The following is a 21,671-nucleotide window of genomic DNA, read 5'->3' as shown; positions in this document are numbered from 1 at the left end:
CAGATTGAAAGAGTAAATTTAGCTTGAGCTAAATTATGAACATAATCATAGATCAAGAATCAGGGATAGGAAGAGCTTAGTTTTGAATGCAATTCACATGCCTTAAACTCACATCTGCAGATTCCTTGTCCTGAATGGGACTTCTAGACATACTATCTCATTGTCCTCACTGCCCTGGTGGAAATGTAAAGCTTCCAGTTCTTTGGAAATTAACAAATTCCATTTCCCTTTTAGAGTACAGTAGGCAGCAGTATTCAAGTTTTGGGAGAATGTGGAGTACTGGAAGGAACATAATAGGTTTTTTGCTTTCCAATACTTCTAGTATCAAATTCATTATTTTCTAAGACCCTAAGGACACAGAAAAGAAACAATACAGATCTAGTATAAAGACGGATTGTCTTTTAAAGAGTAGACATTCTTGAGTAACTAGGTTTTTGCCTGTTTGTTTTATAACTTTTATTTTTTTCCTACTGCAAACCCAACACCTGTTCATTGTAAAAATAAAAATTAAAAATTGGATAAGCCAAGGAAAAGTAAATAAATGTATACTTATACAATTCAAAGAAAGCTACTGTTCATGTTAGCATTCTGTTTTGTCTTCGAAATCTTTTTATTTGCGGGGTTGCCTGAGTAGTTCAGTTGGCTTGGTTAGTTCAGCGTTTGCCTTGGGCTCAGGTCATGGTCTCAGGTCCCTGGGATTGAGCCCCACATGGGGCTCCTTGCTCACTGGGGAGTCTGTTTCTCCCTCTGCCTGCTGTTCCTCCTACTTGTGTGTGAGGTCTCTCTGATAGATAGATAATAAAATCTTTAAAAATTATTAGACAGTTTTATGGGTATTTACCCCCCAAATACAGATGTAATGAAAAGGGCCATATGTACCCCAATCTTCATAGCTGCAATGACCACAGTCACCAAACTGTGGAAAGAGCCAAGATGCCCTTCAACAGACAAATGGATAAAGAAGATGTGGTCCATGTATACAGTGGAGTATTATGCCTCCATCAGAAAAGATGAATACCCAACTTTTGTATCAACGTGGATGGGACTGGAGGAGATTATGCTGAGTGAAATAAGTCAAGCAGAGAGAGTCAATTATCACATGGTTTCACTTACTTTTGGAACATAAGGAATAACACGGAGGACATTAGGAGGAGGGTAGGAAAAGTGAATTGGGGGAAATTGGAGGGGGAGCGAAGCATGAGAGACTGTGAACTCTGAGAAGCAAACTGGGGTTTTGGAGGGGAGGGAGGTGGGGGATGTACAAGCCTGGTGGTAGGTACTAAGGAGGGCATGTTTTGCATGGAGCACTGGGTGTGGTGCATAAAAAATGAATCTTGGAACATAAAATAAAAATTATTAGACAGTGTTAGAGGCTAAAGTTCCTGCTGGCTTGGAATTGTTCAAATAATATTTATATAAACCAACAAATACTAAGTAACTTCTAGTATTGCCCATTTGGCCTTTGCCTTTAAAATAACTCTGGATGTATACTTAGAGTTTGCATAAATATGACAAAGCTTGAAAGTACTGCTGTCTTAAAAGCAATTTATATAAACACAAGTTCAGATTCTAGTTTTTGTAGACCACCTCTATCAGTCAGGTTATAGTTAAGAAAGAGAAACCCCATCATTTTGTTTTTATGTCAGGATTTTTTTTTTTTTTTTAAGTAAGCCCTATGCCCAACGTGGGGCTCGAACTCACAACGCCACAATCAAGAGTTGCGTACTCCACTGACTGGACCAGCCAGGTGCCCCTGCATCAGGATTTTTAACAGGAAAATAATAGAGAACTGTAAATGCATAAAGGGGACCACTTGGGTCTAACAGAGGCAGCAAATCATTTTGCGGACAGACTGTGTCCTGCCACAGCCACGCTTTCTTCTGCATTCTCTGTATTATTTGTCACTGCCCAGGAAAGTACAGTTGTCTCTGGTACACCAGGTACATGAGGGACCCTAAGGCAGACATCCACTGCTTGGGGACTTAAGAGAAACTGTGACTCCTGTGCTCTCACCTGTCCCCTTTGTTCTCTAAGCCAGTAGTAAGCTTTTCCTAGTGGGCATTTTCAGAGTCACTTCTTCAGCCAAATGCAATTTAGGGTTTGCAAATTTAGTCTTCTCCTGGTTTCCTTGTCATGACCTAGTGAGGAGAATTGTGTTGTACTTTTTCTGGTTCACATGTCCAATCACCATAAGAGTGATAAGGAAGAATGGGTGATTTTTAGCCCTGTGAAAAAACAACCGTGTTAGTTGACATTACTTAGATCTTGCTGTCAAACCATGCCCCCTCAAAAAAACAGGTTTGTCTGAAACTTCTTTCACTGATGATCCCCTTCTCCCTGTTCTTCCCAGTCTTTGACCTTCTCCCATCCTCCAGCCAGAGGCTGAACCCGGCTGTTCTGCAGCCAATCCTGACAGACCCCACCCTGAATGAGGTCTACGTGATCTCCACCTTCAAGCTGCACACGAAAAGTTCAGCCACCATCTTTGGCCTTTACTCTTCAACGGACAACAGCAAATACTTGGAATTCACCGTGATGGGACGCTTGAACAAAGGTAAGCACGTTTGCAGAGATCATTTTCTTAAGAATCATCTTTTCCTATTCCAGCATTTGGAGTCGACTTGCCTTAAGATGCTTCCCTCCTACAATTTTATTTTCATCCTTCACTCATTTCAGTTTTCAGTACCAAGTTCTCCTTATTGTACGTTGACCTGTTTGGGGAGGGCGAGTTCATATATGGTGCGAGAATGAAGAATTGCTTAGGGCCAAGATGCCCGTCCTTCTGTTATTCGGGATTCAGTTTGGGAAGGAACAGGACCCAGGACCTTTAGGCCGCTGTCTTAGTTCGGGATGTTAGAGTAAAGATTACAGACTGGGTGGCTCAAACAGCAGACATTGATTTCTCACAGTACCGGAGTCTGAGAAGTCCAAGATCAAGGTGCCGGCAGATTTTGTTTCTGGAGCAGGCCTGGGTGCTGTCACCTTCCTGCTCTGTCCTCACATGGCCTTTCCTCCCTGAGCAAGCGAGTAGAGAGAGGGAGCGGTCTGTCTTCCTTTCCTTATAAGGATACAAATGCCATCCTGAGGGTCCCACCCTCGTGACCTAATTTAAACCTGATAACTTCCCAAAGACCCACTTCCTAATACCACCACATGGAAGGTTGGGGCTTCAACACATAAACTGGGAGGGAGGGAGGGACACAAACATGCAGCCTAGAGCAGCCTCCCACCCCAATCTTCTGTTCCCTTGGGAGCATGTGGCTTAGCAGACCTCGCTCCCAGCTCTGCAAGCACTCTCCTGGACATGATGGGGAAAATACACCTGTCAGTGGCACTGAATGAACAGCTCTCCTTTCCACCTGTTTGGTGCCAATTTACACAGATCTGACACCTGTTTGGTTGCTCGCTGTCAGATGCTCCCCTATCAGCATAAGTTACTAGGAATACTAAGAAGTGGCTCGCAGAGAGAAAGGTCACTATTTTTTCATCTCCTTCCCCTCCACCCGTGCCCTGAGGACACCACCTGTTCCTGCTTATTGAGGAATGTGACAGATACGTGTTCCTGCTGCCGCGTGCTTTTAATAAAAGAAAGGAAGGAGGACCGGTGCTTCTGGCGAGATTTCGTGTTTATTTCAGCTGCTTCACTTGCACCGCGTCAGACTATCAGATGCCAATTGTGATTGAACACTCACATTTTCAGGTGTTAGGAGCTGGAAGAAATTCCTCATTCTTAGCTTTCGTGAGACTCCAGAGTTGTCAGCAAGAAGGAATGGGATTTTAACCCCTTGTGTGTCAATTCAACATACCCCTTCCCTCTCCCCCTCCCCAACTCTGGCTCCAGCTCTGTCTGTACCTCGGGCTCCTCAGGAGCTGTGGTTAGGTCTCCAGTAGTGAAGGGAGTCTGGGGACATGGCTCCTCCGGGATGGTCTAAGCACTTCTGCGCCCTTTGCCCCATTCGTAGCCCCCGTGGAAGGTGACTTCACTTCTTTCTCTGCCTTGACTCAGCCCTGTGTGCCGCCCATCCCTGAAAGAACTGCTCATGCCCCACTAACAGGCGATTCCGTTCGTGGTCTATAAAAACCACCCTTCTTTATCCAAAGGTCAGTAGCTTCTCACAGAACTGTATTTTAGATGCGTTGGAAGATTTTCGTTTAGCTCACCCAGCTTAGTGGCCAAAGGGCCCTCTGTAGAGTGAGAACCCCATCATCTAGCTGTTCACCCTCAGTGAATCACCCTCTCAGTTTCAAAATTGGCCAGTATGTGTGAGCCTATTGTGGAAGAATCTGTTGCCCGGAAAAGCAAGGCAGGAACTTCCCGGAACTGACTATTTCTGTTTGCTCTATATGGGCAGAGGTAACGCTAGATGGGAGTGGAGGGGTCAGGGTGTTGGTGTTTCCTTTGGACAACCATCAGTCATAGGATTGGCCCGTAAATACCAACTAATCTCCATGTTGATGAACCTTGGAAAAGATAAATAGCTCTTAGAATTCTTTTTTTTTTTTTCTGTTTTAGTGGATTCAAATTTAATGTCGCTTATAAGTGCGTATTAGCTTCTATAAGTCAAACCATAATCATAATTGAAAATTAAAACAGTTGGGTAGAAATATTTCCAGTAATAATGCAAATATTCAAGTGATCTGAATTGTGTATAAACAATTATATACTAGATACTTATTATCATCAGTATAGTCATGCTGATACTATTAATATATAAAATAAAACAATGAACAGCATTTCCTGAACACGTATTTAGAAAACATACTTTTTTTTTTAAAGATTTTATTTATTTATTTGACAGACAGAGATCACAAGTAGGCAGAGAGGCAGGCAGAGAGAGAGGAAGAAGCAGGCTCCTTGCTGAGCAGAGAGCCTGATGCGTGGCTCGATCCCAGGTCCCTGAGATCATGACCTGAGCCGAAGGCAGAGATTTAACCCACTGAGCTACCCAGGCACCCATAGAAAACAAACTTAATCTTGGGGCACCTGGGGGGCTCAGTCAGTTAAGTATCCAACTCTTGATCTCCGCTCAGGTTTTGATCTGAAGGTTGTGAGTTCAAGCCCCATGTTGGTCTCCGTGCTGGTCAAAGACTCTTCTCGAAGTAGCCTCTTCTCAACTTCTTGGTGTACTTTGCTCTATCAGTCCTCGGGGTGATTGCTTGAGTATTCAGAATGATTCAATAGTCATCCAGCTGTGCTCAAGGGAGGAGCAAGACTTGGGTCCTCCTACCATGCTGGCGTCTTAGCTCCCCTGACCCTGCAGTGTCCTCCCTTGAGAATTAATGGTGAGATTCCAGAAACACATCCAAGTGGAGATATTCATCACCTTAAACCATGATCCGAGGCAGTCAGGCCAATGCTCTTGGAGCAGGGACCCCACAAGTGGCAGATCCGGGGAGACCCCCTCCTTCCTCCTCTGCAGTGAGCCTTGCGGGAGCGCACTGCAGGAATCTACTGAGTTTGGAGACTCCAAACAGGGCTGTGAGCCAGAGATAGAAATGCTCAGTCACAGGCCCAGTGAGCTCAGAGTGCAGCCGGCCAGAGACCAGGGAGGTGGGAGTGATTGCCGGCTTTTCTCTGATGTCACGCTGAGGAGTGGGGACTCAAGCTCTCAGCTCCTACAGGGCCAGAGACTCGAAGGCTGCCATCTTCATTCCCATCCTCCCTTAGAATTCTTTTTTTTTTAAGACTTTATTTATTTGACAGAGATCACAAGTAGACAGGCAGGCAGAGAGAGAGGAGGAAGCAGGCTCCCCGCTGAGCAGAGAGCCTGATGCCGGGCTCGATCCCAGGACCCTGACATCATGACCTGAGCTGAAGGCAGAGGCTTTAACCCACTAGGCTCCTATAATTCTTTTTATAAATATTTTCTAACAGAATCCGTAATCAAAATTCTCAGAAAACAAAGAGCAATTTATACCAGAGTTTGGAGAGCTGAAGAATTTGACATAGAGAAGTTTCACTGGAGCAATAGGAAAAAGCACAGAGATTTGCCAGCTCTGGTGAATCTGAAGGTTCTAGAAAGGAGAGGCAGCCATTCTGATGTGAACAAGGAGAATTCACTGGGGCCATTAGCTCCTGGGAAAGGTGGGGCATGTGGTTGTGACTCCCCATTGAAGTGTTCAGCGGTGAGGGCCTGACGTAATTGGAGGAGGGTGGGGGAGAATCCTCCTCCCAGAAGGTGAGCCCCAGTCATTGTCTAGGGCCCTAGATGCATTCCTACAGTAAACTAAAGTGGATTCCATGAAGACCGTGAAGCACAGTTTTGCTGCTGAGCTCTCTGCTTCTGCTCTCACGCTTCCAAGTCCTCCTTCCCGTGGCTGCCTCAATCCTGTTTATAAGCATAACTTGGAACAAATTATGCCTGACAGCAGAGACCTTTAGTGACTTCCCATTCCAGACTGAATAAGGTACAAATGTCCTTGCTGGGCAGTCACGATTTTCTGCTGCATGGCCCCCAACCATCTTTCCAATGTATCCCTCCTTCCAACCCTCCATGTAGACTGCACTTGAGCCAGGAGTACTAGTTACCATGCCCTGGGCCCACCCACGCTGTCTGTCCTTCTCTATCCATTTACCCTCCCCACTGGGGCATTTCCTGCACCGTCTTCGGTTGCCAAATCCTACAGATGCAAGATCCATCTCCTATTCCTTCTGACGTCTTTTATCATAGAACTTTGTCCTGTAGAAGGTACTAACTTTAGCTTGCCTTGTACTTGAATTACCTGTAGGTCTTCTCTCCAGTACGTTGTAAGCTCCGTCAAAGCAGGCGCTGAGCCTCCCTTAGCTCATGTCTGTGTCTGTCGCAGCACTTAGCACGGTGCCTCATAGATAGGAGTAGATCATGGGCAAATTGAATAGAATAAGTGGAGGCTGAGAAGAGTAGCCTTGTTTAAGAAGACATGAGATGAGGTTTTGTGCAAATTCCAGAAGTGCACAATGTCTGGCACGTAGTAGGTCTGGCTCGAATTCATTAAGGAATTAATGAATTTTGAAGACCATTTAGATGAGGTTATAAAGGAAATACAGTATTTCTGGTACAAATAATCTATCAGTTGTTAGTAATACAGGTGGTAGAATCTTGATAGAAATAAGCATTCTGCAGAAACAACCTGGCTGGACAGAAGATCTGGGTGATGCTTTTCTTGTATCTAGCATAGGGCAACTTTCCAGGTAGTATTTTGAGTTTGAGTCACAGTTAAAAATTTTAACAGCTGTGTCCCCACGAATATGTCTCTAAATTGCTTAGCCCTGGTTTACTGTCTCTACAGCGGGGGTGATAATAGCTACCTCACAGGTTGATTGCAAGAACTGAATTATATAAAGTATAATTTTTTTTTAGACTGCAAAGCTCAATAAAAATTTGAGGTTCTTCCGTAAGCTTCTGTAAGACAGGTAGAAAGAAAGAGGGAGAGAGAAAGATCTCTACTTTTTCGACAACTCTCTTCTCAAGATGATTTGGCGAACTCTTGGCCTGCCCTGATGAGGCCTTCACCTTTCAGAAAAAGCGAATAAGGGGCGCCTGGGTGGCTCAGTGGGTTAAGCCACTGCCTTCAGCTCAGGTCACGATTCCAGGGTCCTGGGATCAAGTCTTGCATGGGGCTCCCTGGTCAGTTGGGAGTCTTTTTCTCCCTCACCCTCTGCCCTTCCCTCACTCTCATGCACACATTCTCTCTCTCAAATCAATAAAAATCTTTAAAAAAAAAAAGAGAGAGAGAGAGAGAGAGAAAGCAAACAAGAACTGCTTTTTTAGTCTTAATTTGATTACCACAGAGGAACAACTTGGTGCTGTGGTAAGGAAGGGAACCCAAAGAATTTGCAGTAATGACTGCAGACAGTCAAGCTCCTTAGCCTAAGGATAGGACGTGTCAAATAGACTAATGGTTCTCAGGGAAGCCTGTGGGCTAGAGAGAAATACAGTATGAGAGAGAGAGAAGGGTTTCAAAATTAGAATTCTGAACCCAGTACTGACGGTGGATAATGAGGTGTGTCAGACATTAATATTTATGGAGCCCTTATAATGTACCAGGACTATGCTGAAGGCTCAACGCTCATTTTCTTTTTAATCTTCACAGTACTCTTGTGAGGTACCCTTGAATTAGCTCAATTTTAAAGTGGTCATGTACAGAAAATGGAAAGAATTTTAGTGAAATTTAGGACAAACTCCTGGAGGGTTATATTATTATCCTTGTATTTGGGGATTACCTGGGAAAGAAAGCTGGGATTATTTTGAAGGTAAATGGGTTCGCTAAAAGGCATGCTGAACTTTTTTAAAAGTAAAGATTCTAAGGTGATAGATCACAAAGATGGTGTGAGCGTGACGTATCTTGGCATCAGAAAAGAATCTTATGAAGTCACTCATTATACCTTTCTGGATACTATAAAAAAAATGAGCTAGATAAATAGTACCGATAGGGGCTTGTAAGTTGTTTTATAGCAAAGCATCTAGAGTTTTTGACAAGGCTCTGTCTTGGGCATTGAACCATTGAACATATCAGTGACTTAGGTGAAGACATAAAGAGTATTTTATCATGTTTGCAAACGGTACATAGCTGGAAAAGATTGTTGAACATATTAGATGGTATCATCAAGATTAACAAGGTCCTACCATTCTGACAAATATGCCACAATCAGTCAGGTGAAATTGAATGGGAATAAATCTAAGTCTTTTATTTAGGAGTGAAAAGTAAAATGCCAAAGTACAAGATATAAGACACCTATCCAAGGAGTTCCAGTCAACAACATTAGGAACCAAGTAGTGTTGAGCACACAGCCTAACCTTTAGTAGATGTTTAGAAATGTTTGCTGAATGAATGAATGCAAAGATACAGCGATGTAACGTTTTTTTTTAAATCTCCTTAAATTTTAGGCTTCATTAATGCATTTATGTGGCCAGATTAAGGGAGCTAAGGAGTCCCACCTTGTTGCTAAGTGTCCAGGCCACATCTAGAATATTGTCTCATCCTGGACACATTTCACAGGGACATTCTCAACTCCAGAATTACCTTAAGGAGAGTCACCAAAACAGTAGTCTTCCAGACCCCATTTTTTTTTTTTTACGATCTCACAAACAAAAATGTTAAAGGATCTGGAGAAATAAAGGAACCAGATAGAAGACATGAGAGAGATGAAAGTTGCCTTCAAATATTCGAAGAATAGGTTTAGATGAAGGATAAGACTCAATCTGTCTATAGCTCTGAAAAGTACAGTTAGGACCCATTGGTGGGAGGCAGAGGGAACAGATATTGGCCCTATATTTGGAAAATCTTGGCAAGCAATCCAAAAGTGAAATGGGTTTCTCTGCAAAGTAATTAGTTCCTTGTTCCTAAAAATGTGCTGGTAGAGGCTATCCTTTTATTGAAAGGATTTGTGAAGTGAGATGCTGAGCTAGATGACTTATAGTCCTCATATTCTGTGGTTCTGCTAAGGCCAGAGAGGTTCCATGGATGCTTAAGGAATTGCTTGGCAACTCTCTCCTGCAAGCTGACCTTGGGATTTCGTACACAATCACAGCTTTGTCGTCCACCAGGGAGCTGAGGACATGGTGAATCTCATAACTTCTCAAAATATAAAGCCCTCTGCAGATGTTTAATATCCTCGCTGTGCTTCCTTTCCCTGGATGGTTTCCTTGCATGGTGTGTGTGTGTGTGTGTGTGTGTGTGTGTGTGTGTGTAGGTAGGTATACTCTGTGTACTTTACCTTTGTTCAAATTGCAGTAAGAAGACTTCAGAACCTCCAAACTGCATCCATCACACCTGGGAGTCACCCAGAGTACTTTCAAGAAAAGCGATTTGATGATTTACCTTTTATATGTCTTTCCAAAGCACTGAAGTTACAAAGACCCAGTGTATAGGGCATGAAGATAAATAAGCAAAGGCAAACAAGAGTATCCATCACAAGAGACATTAATGGCAAGAAGGCTTTTTTTTAATGTACAATTATTTTAGAAGAAGAGGAAAGGTTGACAGCAGTGGCTTTCATCATATATTTAAAAGTGCCAAAGAGCAAAGCCATTTGCCAAGCAAAGCAGAAAGCCCCAGACTACCTTCGCGCATTCGCTGCCGGCAGGCCAGGTCACTCTGAACTCTTTTCCCCAAGTAGACAAAATATTATCATTTCCAGTCCTTGAAAGCTGGCACTCTCCTTCATTGCTTTGACATTCAGTCCATCATATTATTTTTGACTACCAAGTCTACTTTTTAAACAGCACCTTTTGAGAATTCTTTTCCAAGAAAACAGTATTTCCAATCTTCATTGCTGGAGTTTGCACTTTCATCTCCCGCCAGGCCCGGAGACGGTCTTTAATCAGGCTAGGCTCTGCGGTTCTGGTGTCAGGCTGGTATCTGGGCCTGGAAATAGAGCCATAAAATCAGACCCCAAATTGTCCAGTGTGCCAAGATGCAAAGTTTAGAAGGAAGGGATTTGCAAAAAGAAACCAATAGAAACTGCCTCCCCCACATTGTTTAAGAGACTGTGGGTAAAAAAATAAAAATAAAAAATAAATCAGAGTGGATACCCGAGTACTCAGTTTGGTCTATTTTTCATTCAGTTGATAGTTGTATTTGGTGTTGTCAGATGCTATGGTATATGTATGAGAAAATTCATAAGAAATAGAATCCTAGTCTCAAGTGCTCTAATAGGGAAGATAAGAAATAAACACAAATAGTTATACTGTTACCCACCATTGTGTAGCAGTTTATAGTTTTTGCATTTTCTTGTTTGGCTACCACTGAAACAATGAGACAGAAAGGGAAATTATTATTAGCTCCATTTAATAGTTTAAGAAATGGACCCTTGGGGCGCCTGGGTGGCTCAGTGGGCTGGGGCCTCTGCCTTTGGCTCAGGTCATAGTCCTGGGATCGAGCCCCACGTCGGGCTCTCTGTTCAGCGGGGAGCCTGCTTCCCTCCCCCACCCCCTGCCACCTGCCTCTCTGCCTACTTGTGATTTCTGTCAAATAAATAAATAAAATCTTTTAAAACAAAAAAAAAAAAGAAAAAGAAAAAGTAATGGACCCTTATCAAAATGAACAGGCTCAGGGTCACATAGCTATCAAGTATCTGGGCCATGACCAGACTGTACATCCTGGGAATGTAGAGCTAGAAAAGCCCAGAGCAGGTGTTATGGGAACAGGAATGAGAACAACTGCCAGGCATGGGGAAGAAGGAAGACTTCAGGGAGGAGGATGCATTGGAGCTGGATGTTGGCTTCAGATGTGCAGCAGTGATGGATCAGGAAAGAGAGGGATAGAGAAGAGAACATTTCACAGAGAGGGAAGGACAAGGGAAGCCAGAGAAAGCTAGAGAGAGGTGAAAACGTAAGACAGGTTGTTCATCTCGGCTGGGCATCAGCAGCACAGAGGGGAATGAAGCCGGGGGAAGGTTGCAGCTAGTCCTGGGATGAGGAGTTCAGGTATGACTTATGAACCACCAGAGAGCTATTAAAAGATTTCATTTGCTTGCTGGCGTGTGGCTTTGAGAAGGCAATGACTTGATCAGAAGAATCCTAAAAGGAGCTCAAGCTGTCAGTCCAGAAAAATTGGCAGCAGGAAAGCTTCAGTAGGAAGGGGAGTCAGGAATCTGGGGTCACATCCAGCAATAGAAGGGCATAGAGGTGGGAGACACCACATGGAGCCCCGCAAGCTTGGGCTATAATCAGATGTGCGTGGCTCTTTGTCCTGGCCCTGCGAGGACCGGGTTGAGAGCCCCAAGAAGCTGGTTTCAGCTAGTGGTGAGTGAGAGAGAGTACGAGAACTCAGCAAGCCTCCACTGAAGGAACAAAGATGCGCCCAATGACTGTTTTCCCGAGTGGAGTTCTCCCAGAGGTGGTGATGGGCAGAGGTGTGGAGGACCCAGGAGAAGACCACTGCTTCCAGCTTCAGGGGGCCGGCTCTGCACTCGTGCTGGAGACAGAAATGATAGTGTTGCTGGCTCTGTAGTACTTCCACTCTGTTTTGCTCTCTGTCCGCTGTGTGTGTGTGTGTTGGGCTAAGCTGGCACTAGGTGAACACTGGGAAACGGGACCAGAGAGAGGAAGGCAGCCATATCTGTTCTCTGTGTCTATTCTCTGCTGTTCCAGTGGCACTGTCTCTGCAGAAGGTCAGGGACACTTCTACCCAGCAGGCTGCAGGCTCCTGGAGCCAGAGCTTTCAACTGTTTCTGGACTCGCTATGACTGATGTGAAAACATTGAGCTTCCTGAGCAGGTGCCTGTCTGCCCTCTGGGGTAGTCTTACTGCTCTGAAGATAAAATAAGTATTGAAGCACTGAAGTAAGGAGTTTGCAATAAAACAGAAAAATGAAAAATGGAAGCCGTAAGAGGAATGCGAATGACTGGATCAAATATGAAGAATGGCAAATGTCAACGCGCTTGATAATTTTTCTGCTAACAGACACCATGAAGACAGAAGTTTCCATAATTCTTCTTGTACTTTTTTTTTTTTCTTTTTCTTCTTGCCATTGTCACAAGATCTAGGAGCACGAGGAATTTGTCATTTCAGTATTGCATTGCAACACAGAGCAAGGCAGAAGTGTAGATGCCCTTAAATGATGGCATAAACACGACAGGAGGTTTTGCTGCCTGCAATAGATGTTGAATTGCCACTCTCCAAACTTTTTAATTTATATATGAAATGCTTTCAATGCCATCATTTCATTACTCATCGAAAGTGCACGTGCACGGTGTTCAGTGTGCAAAGTATTCTGCTGGGTACTATTTATGAAATTAAACTCAGTGATTCAGTTGTGAAAAGAAATCATGGCCCACATGCCCTGGAAGGCCCATTAAAAAGCAGGCAAGATGCCCATGACAATACGTTTCCTTTGAATTCCACAGAAATACCAGGTTGGGGAAGAAAACCAAGGCCATTTGTTTTAAGCCACTAGGGGTATCCTCTCCAACTGTTAATATAAGGAGTCTGGGGTCACCTGGATGGCTCAGTGGGTTAAGCCTCTTCCTTCGGCTCTGGTCATGATCTCAGGGTCCTGGGATCGAACCCCGCATCAGGCTCTCTGCTTAGCAGGGAGCCTGCTTCCCCCACTCTCTCTGCCTACTTGTGATCTCTCTCTCTGTCAAATAAATAAAAATCTTTAAAAAAAAATATGAGGAGTCTGGATTGTAGCTGCAAGGAGAATAAGGATGTGTTGACTATACGTGTCTGTGACCTCACTGAAGTTTGGTGGTCCCAGTGGCATTTTCATCGGCCTGTAAAAACTCTGGGTACTTGTAAAACTATTCAAAACAGTAAAGAAATAAGAGTTCTAAGAAGTTGAACTAGTGGGACACCTGGGTGGTTTAGTCGGTTAAGCGTCTGACTCTTGGTTTCAGCTCAGGTCGTGGTCTTGGGGTCTCAGGGTGATGGGATTAAGCCCCACGTCTGCTTGTCCCTCTCCCTCTGCTCTCTCCCTTCTTTCTCTCTCTAAAATAAATAAAGTCTTTAAAAAGACATGTTTTGGGGCACCTGGGTGGCTCAGTGGGTTAAAGCCTCTGCCTTCGGCTCAGGTCATGATCTCAGGGTCCTGGGATCGAGCCCCACATCGGGCTCTCTGCTCAGCAGGGAGCCTGCTTCCCTTCCTCCCTCTTTGCCTGCCTCTCTGCCTACTTGTGATCTCTGTCTGTCAAATAAATAAATAAAATCTTAAAAAAAAATTAAAAAAAAATAAAAAGACATGTTTTGGTCAGTTTTCCCCCTTTTGGGTACCATATATGCCTCCAGTTTCCAGCTATGCAGTTACTCTTTAAATTCTGAACAATATTAAATAGAGGGGTAAAAATTCTATGGTATCCTGTATTTATAATATCTCAAGAATTTTTACTCCCATCTCTTTTCTTCCTTCCCAATCTTTATTTTCATACCACAGTGATTTATGTCTTATCAGTCCTTCACTTAAGGAAACATAGTATTGTACTATCGTCCTACAAAGGCCTTCTAGCCAGTCTTGTCTTGCCAAGTCTTACCAATTCTTTTTTCTTAGTAAGCAAGCTGTAGTGACCACATAAGCAGAAGAGAAGATATCCTTACTCCTCCTGGCGTCTCTCTACAGTACAGAACCTAAAGCCATCTGGCCCTCTCCAGCCATGGTCAAATGGAAAAGCAGACCTAGTCTTGTGGGAATATCAACCTAGAAAGTGTAATAAATTTGGAGGAAGTCTTCGAGTAAACTCAAAAGTTTCACAGTAGTGATTATTTTCTCTGGCAGTACCACAACATAAACAGGCTGGTGACTCCATGAGGCAGCTCCAAGTTGGTACAAAAAAGGTACCTGAGGAAAAATAGTCCCAAGTTACTTGCTACAAAGCATACAGCTTGACGGAAGCACAGTCTGGGTCTGTGTGTGTAAGTCATTGCTTCTTTTTTGTGTATTGTATAAGTAATTCATGTTTCTTGTGCAAAAATTAGACAATAAAGATGAGCGAGAGGAAAAACTCATCATCCAAGCCACCAGCAATGACCACATTAATGTTGATATATTTCCTTCTAATTTTCTGTATATTTTTTCTGTACGAGATTACACAGTGACTCAACTCTCTTTTCACTCAACAAAACACTGGAAACATTTTTGGGGTTTTAGCAGGCACCTATTCCATAGTATTCCATTTCATGATTATATCATAATTTAAGTAGCTAGCCCCCCCCTCTCTTTTTATACATACGTGTTGTGCCAAATATTTCTTATATATTTCTGAGATGATTGTTTCTGGTAATGAACCTGGGTTTGGCAACAGTACCTTTGAATGGATCTGGAGGTGTTCTTGGTAGGCTCACTAAGCCCTTGGAAGCACTTCACTTTGGTCTTTATAGCAAACCTCACCCAATGGGCTTTACTCCCAAAGGCTCAGCAGCCAGGAATAGATTTTTAGCTCAGGGCTCAATAAATTTAAGACCATAATGGAGTAAAACCAGACAGAAAACCAGAATCCTAAAATATGTCTGAATTTTTATTTAACAAAAGAGTGAAAATGCTTGAGCTTAATAAGCTAAGTGAATAGATAGCTACCTACATAGAAAAAGAAAAAGAGAAAATGAGGTGGCGGATCCTCTTCTAGTCCTTCTTTTGCGACCATGGGTATCTTTGGTTCTCTGAGCATTGTTAAACTGCAGATGGGTTGTTGAGGGACAGTATGACAGATTCTGCTCCATTCGGTATATGCTTACACAGACCTATCCATACATCACCTTCTTTTAGTCATGGAATAAGCCACAGTCAGTTTCAAATTCTGGTCCTGCCACTTAAGACATCCTTGAGCAAGTGCCTTCCCTTTCCTGAGCTTCACTTTTGTCATCTGGAGTTATTCCAATTTGCTAGTTTGCAATGAATAGAAATTAAATGTTGAAAGCAGCTCAGGGCAGCGCCCAGCCCCCCAGTGTAGTGCTCAGGAAATATTTGGTCAATTAGTTTATGCGTTGGGGAGCTTACTTGGATTTCAGTTGACTTTAAATGCGTTCTGCTTGCTCATTGTACTTATCGCTGTCTGAAATAGTGTATTTTCAGATTTACCACCTACTGTCTTTGCATGAGCACAAAGCATCCTCAGTAACAGAGTGGCTTACCAGTGCCTAGAACAATGGATGGCACTTAAGATGTTGAATATTTCTGCTTCCAGCTTCCTTGGATTCTTTTCGGTAACCGGGCCTTGTGACCTAGAGGCTCAGCAGAGACCTGCCCCACTCCCCCACCCCACTCCCCTTATCTCATCATTCACTGATATGTGCTTGCTTCCAGCCATCCTCCGTTACCTGAAGAATGACGGGAAGATTCATTTGGTGGTTTTCAACAACCTGCAGCTGGCGGATGGCAGGCGGCACAGGGTCCTCCTGAGACTGAGCAACTTGCAGCAAGGGGCTGGCTCTGTAGAACTCTATGTGGACTGCACCCAAGTGGATTCTGTGCACTCTCTCCCCAGAGCCTTTTCCAGCCCCTCCCAGAGTCCCGAGTCCATTGAATTGAGGACCTTCCAGAGGAAGGCACAGGTAGGAACCCACAAACCATTCTCCAACCTGGAAAGATGGGCTGCCCAGGCTCAGGGAAGGCAGAGGAATGTGCCGAGGTCAGGAGTGGGTCTGACTGCATAATTCTAATCACCTGGGGAACTTAAACTCTCGCTAGAGGGCCCACCCTCAGGATCAAGTGAATCAGAATCTATTGAAATGGTGCCAAGGCGTAGGTATTTTTAAAAATACCGATTCTAGGGGCGCCTGGGTGGCTCAGTGGGTTTAGCTTCTGCCTTCGGCTTGGGTCATGATCCCAGGGTCCTGGGATCGAGCCCCGCATCAGGCTCTCTGCTCTGTGGAGAGCCTGCTTTCTCCTCTCTCTCAGCCTACTTGTGATCTCTGTCTGTCAAATAAATAAATAAAATCTTTAAAAAAAAAAAATACCGATTCTAATGGGAAGCTAAAATGCAAAGCTTCTGCTTTAGATGCTAAATGAAGATATAATTGCAAAGTTGGAAAGGATTAGCAAAAATTAAAGAAAACAATCTTAAGGGACAACTGGCTGGCTCAGTTGGTAGAGCATGTGACTTTTGATCGTAGGGTCATGAGTTCAAGCCCCACGTTGGGCATGGAAATTATTTCAAAAAACGAAAAACAAAAACAAAATCTTAGGGCAGTAGGATGATACAATTTTAATCTTTCTATAATGATAGTATTTATTATTTTAACAAAAGTGATAAAGAATGATTGGAAACTGCCAAGAACTTAGAAACGATATTTTTCAAAGGTCTTATTAGAGCATCCCTAACAAAAGGGACCTCATTGCCAACTTAGTTCCACGAGGCCTTGAAAGTTCCATCACATCTGTTGTCTGTTTTATGCCATGTTGATGGTATTTTTCATTATATCATGGCACCCACTGTAGAAATTGCCGCATGTATTTCTTTTAAAAATTTGTGTTAGGAGATAGTTTCCTATGAAGAACTAGCATTCTTTGTCCTTTCCATTAATTATAACTATAACTGGTCATAATTCCTGAATTTGATATGGAAGTCAATGCCAAAATCAGTAACTGTGTTCATCTGTTATGGCCCATAATGTTATTTTCTGTGCCTCAATCCTCACTTTGCATTTATGTTTTATTATTTTATTATACGTGCTTTAGTTACAAGCTGCTCTGAGCCCTTTATACAAAGAGGCTGGGAATAAATAGTAGTATCCATTACAACTAGGAATGCTGAGAAGTTTTACATGATCATGTAAAAACTATGGATCTGATACTAGAACTTTGTGCTTGGAAAATAGGAAGCATCTTGAAGCAGAAATTTCAAGAACACTAAAATCCAAGGATTTTGTTTTGCTTTTGCAGGAAAACAGAGAAAGATGTTTACATACTTAGTATAGATTTCCATAGGAAAAAAAAAAATAGTGGAGAGAGAGAGATGCAGAACTTTATTTCTGAATCCCTAGGGAAGCCCAAATAATCAGAATGATAGAAACTGTGTCACTGACATTTCAGAAATTCATGTCTACCACCAAATAAGTCAATTTCCAAAAGCCAGGAGTCAGCCATGACAGTGTCAACAGAAACTATACTTACTGGAATTTTTTCAAAAGTTCTAAATCTTTAGACTATCAGAGACCCTCATGCTCTATCTTTACAGTCACCTCATTTATTCAGTGAATTAACAAATAGGTATATTCTAGGCATTAGGGAAAGCATAGGGGGCAAAACAGTCATGGCCCTGCCCCCACAGAGCTCATAGCCTGACGTCCAAAACAATGTCCATTATATAACACGTGTTGTACGCATCGTAACTTAGCTAAATTAAAAAGTAAAACTCTGAAAATCCTCAGCATCTTCATTTTTAAATTAAGGGTGATGACTTTTCATTGGCAATTCACATAAACTCTTTCTGTCATGAATATATGATGGTCCGATTAAAAGTTACAAGATAAAGCAGTAAGGAAATTGACCTTGTGACTAACAATAAATGATTGATATCAACCCAAAATGTAAAAATATGATCCCAGCTACCTAATAACCCTAGAGTATTCTACTTATTCATTCTCCTAGCCCAGGAAGATCAGGGACTTTGCTAAAACTTGGAGCTAAGACATCCTAAAATCAATCGTGTTTAAAATTGAGATCAGTATCTTATTTATTACGGTCTAAGCTCCATAAATAAATGCCAGACAATTCTTAACAGGCTCCTGACACAAAATAACTTGTTTACTGTGAAACTCAAAGCCTTTCCTCTCCTCAGATCCACCTTGATGCACCCTCAGGCCAAGTTGGAGGCTCACATGTTCCTAGGTTGTTGGCTCCTTCCATATTTGCTTCAGTCAAGAGGATAGGGCTGGCAGGTTCCAGGAAAAAAATCAAACCCACAGAATTATGTAAGATGTCAGAGTCCAAGGATACAGGGCTACTTAGGCTATTAGGAAAAGTGCGTGGGCATGCGAGCACATTGGCTTTTGAGCAGCGGCAGCAGCGTGTGGTATGGATGTGATCTCTTCCAGGACTTCTTGGAAGAGCTGAAGCTGGTGGTGAGAGGCTCGCTGTTCCAGGTGGCCAGCCTGCAGGACTGCTTCCTGCAGCAGAGTGAGCCGCTGGCCACGGCAAGCACAGGTGTGGGCTCTGGGGCGGGTGGCGCACCTCCATTGGTCCAGATAAAGCCTCAGGCCCCGAGGGCCCTGGGTCCCACCCCTGAAAGGGGGACTTCAGCAGAGAGCCCCGATAGGATGTGTCTACAGAGATCAGTCTCTTGTGCCAAAGTCTAGGACAAGAAAATATGTCCATTGCACTTCTGTTTTTACAGCTCAGGAATCTGGGCCAACAGCCAGCAGTCTCAGTATTGTTTCTTAGGTGAATTAAATGAACAACCCCAAGTTAAATTCCTGTATGTTAGGTATTTGTTGTGATAGTTCCCTGGGAAGTCACCAGTTTTCGAGGCACTGGAGGAGCGTCTGCTCGAGGTTGAATGCCCCTTGTTTTTTGCTGTTGCTACAGGAGACTTTAATCGGCAGTTCCTGGGGCAAATGATGCAGCTAAACCAGCTACTGGGAGAGGTGAAGGATCTTCTGAGACAGCAGGTAACGGCGAGGACACAGCATCAGAAAACCCTGGTCCTGCCGGAGCAGCTCATTGTACGAGCGAGCAGAGCTGCAGAGGCGGGCAGGCGGGCCGGGAGGCCGACCTCAGGCGCCCCGTGTGCCCGGCTCCCTGGAGGTCTGTTAGGAGGGCTCTGGAAATGGGGGACGGGTGCGTGAGAAACACGGTGGCTCAGAGCAGAGAGGGAGCCCTCAAGGGGTACCTGAGCACTCCTTTAAGAAGCGTTTACTAGATTGCTACCCGGGAATGCTTTCATTCCCAGATTACATCTCCGATCGTCCTTTTCCATCTTGTTTTTCCCTCCCCATTTCTCAAGGTCAAGGAAACATCATTTTTGCGGAACACTATCGCTGAGTGCCACGCTTGTGGTAAGTGCTGTTCCGGTAGCTGCCTTGTTCAGAGTTGGTTGGGCAGGTGAGGATGGGTGGAGGGCCTGGAGTGAGGCAACACTGACCGTGGCTTCTGGATGGTTGGCACTGAGTTGGAGGGAAGGGAGGGCTCGTTGGGAAACCAAACTTCGTTTTGTATCAGCTGTGTGTGTTTCTGGTGGTCAGTAGGTCTACAGATTATTGTTTTCCTCTAGGTCCACTCAGCTTTCAGTCTCCAACCCCAAACACACTGATGCCCCCCGCGCCCCCCGCCCCCGCGACACCCCCGACACCACCCGTGCGCCGCTGTGACTCCAACTCGTGTTTCCGCGGTGTCCGCTGTACGGACACCAGAGACGGCTTCCAATGTGGGCCCTGCCCTGACGGCTACACAGGAAATGGGGTCACCTGTTCTGATATTGATGAGGTAACAGTTCACCTCGACAGGGTGGGGGCTCCCTAAGTGTCTTGGACACCCTGCAGCCAGGTGGATGATGAAGGGATGACTTGGGGTGTCCTCCAGGTGACATAACAACTACACCCTCCTGAACCCTTAGAGAGCACAAGCGACCTTGAGCAGGGGGACAGAGCAGACATGATGCACCGCGGTGGCGACATGGATCATGTCTCCTCGCTCTGTCTGCAGGTCTTCCCCCAGGCCGTGTTGCTACCCTGTGGACATCAGTGCTTCCAACACTGATTATTTCTCCTGTGCAATCAGCATTACAGTTTTGATTTTTCTACACTTCTACATATGGGGGCGGGGGAGATCTGTGTTAGGGTGTATTTCAGGGCTTGCAACTAATTTCTTCAGCCTTCCTAAACTGGAAGCGCGGACAGGCATCTCAAACCAACAAGACCTGTTTGAGGAGGTCCTGTAATCTGTGAGTAACCAGAAGTGCTGAAGGATGGGGCCAGAGACACACATACGGCAAATACAGGCTGCTGGGCCGGCTTGCAAAGCCTCAGCAGGAGACTGATTCAAGGGCACGGCTAGCCAGTCTTGAGTCCAGTCCCAAAGCAGTGTTCACATGGGTAGCAAGGCTACCATGAGAACATGCCTTTCCCTTCCCACTAGGCCCCACTAGGCCAGAGGAGGGCTAGAAGGAGAAAGAAGGGACATGCAAGGAGTTTAGGGGTGTGTGTGCGCGCGCACGTGCACACACACACACACACACACACACACACACACAGCTCCTGCAGGCTCATGGTAGCACTGGGCTAATTACCTCCTCGGTAGTAAGCAATTAAGATGGTCTGTAGTAATCCCTCAATTGGAGAATCATTTTGCATGTGTCACAGAATTGCATCTGGTTTCTATCTGTGAGCTGGAATTTTCCTCCTTTAGAAAGTGCAGGAAGTGGTCATGTTTTTTACATTAGTTGAAGTGGTTAGGGAAAAAAAAAAAAAAAAAAGAACCAGTCTCCTAGACTCCACAGAGAGCTTTGGAAGAACCGTGGACTTGAGAGGACATGAAGGCAGGCACAGCCCTGATAGACCACATCTTAAAAAAACACAAGTGCCCTGGCTCGGTCTTCTCTGGATCCCTTCAGTGGAGAAGTTGGCCCAGTAGTGTGTTTGGATTCATCTAACAGCCAGCTAACAAGTGGTCCTGGAGCACTGTCCTTTCGTGCTGATTTTTCTGTTACAAGGTAGAATATCAGGGAATTGACACTGGGAGTTAGACTGGTGATCATGAAGGACCTTTTCACTTGGCCGTGCCATTCTCCCGTGATTCAGCAAAGCCCACTGAAATGTAACCCCATCCTGTGTGTGTCTGGGATTCTGTGGGTAACTATGAAATAAGAAGCTTTTATTTCCTTTTACCACTTTGGGCACCAACTAATGGATGGTTAGGCAAACGAGCACATCCAAGTAGATGAATGAAAGTTTGTGTTTTCCCTTTGAGGCTAAAGACTTTGTTTTTTATTTTTGTTTTGTTTTGTTTTGTTTTTCCTTTCCAGTGCAAATACCATCCCTGCTACCCAGGCGTGCGCTGTGTGAACTTGGCTCCCGGCTTCCGGTGTGAGGCCTGCCCGGTGGGCTTCACCGGGCCCATGGTACAGGGTGTCGGCATCAGTTTTGCCAAGTCAAACAAGCAGGTGGGCTGAAGTGATGGTCTTTCTATTCATTTTTTAAATCTTAATTACCAACAGAAAAACTTTGGTTTGTTCCCATCTCTTTCATTATAACCTCTTTGAACAGCCAGTGCCACGTGGAATGTCACGGGGCCCTGCAGGCAAATGAGGACGCTTTCCGACT

At 44.3% G+C, this 21,671-nt stretch overlaps 1 protein-coding gene across 1 annotated transcript in view; it reads left to right on the top strand.

The window, feature by feature from the left end:
• THBS4 (thrombospondin 4) overlaps positions 1-21,671 on the top strand; it is a 43,263-nt gene that overhangs the window by 3,092 nt on the left and 18,500 nt on the right. Inside the window, exons 2-8 of the mRNA XM_080804278.1 lie at positions 2,351-2,554; positions 15,718-15,965; positions 18,450-18,558; positions 18,940-19,022; positions 19,358-19,409; positions 19,625-19,836; positions 21,374-21,511. Of these exons, the coding sequence (XP_080660404.1) occupies positions 2,351-2,554; positions 15,718-15,965; positions 18,450-18,558; positions 18,940-19,022; positions 19,358-19,409; positions 19,625-19,836; positions 21,374-21,511 (1,046 nt within the window). The remainder of the gene's footprint in view (positions 1-2,350; positions 2,555-15,717; positions 15,966-18,449; positions 18,559-18,939; positions 19,023-19,357; positions 19,410-19,624; positions 19,837-21,373; positions 21,512-21,671) is intronic.

Source organism: Martes martes (assembly GCF_963455335.1).
Source record: "Martes martes genome assembly, chromosome: 5".
Classification (NCBI taxonomy): Eukaryota; Metazoa; Chordata; class Mammalia; order Carnivora; family Mustelidae; genus Martes; species Martes martes.
This window is presented reverse-complemented; position numbering and strand designations above follow the sequence as displayed.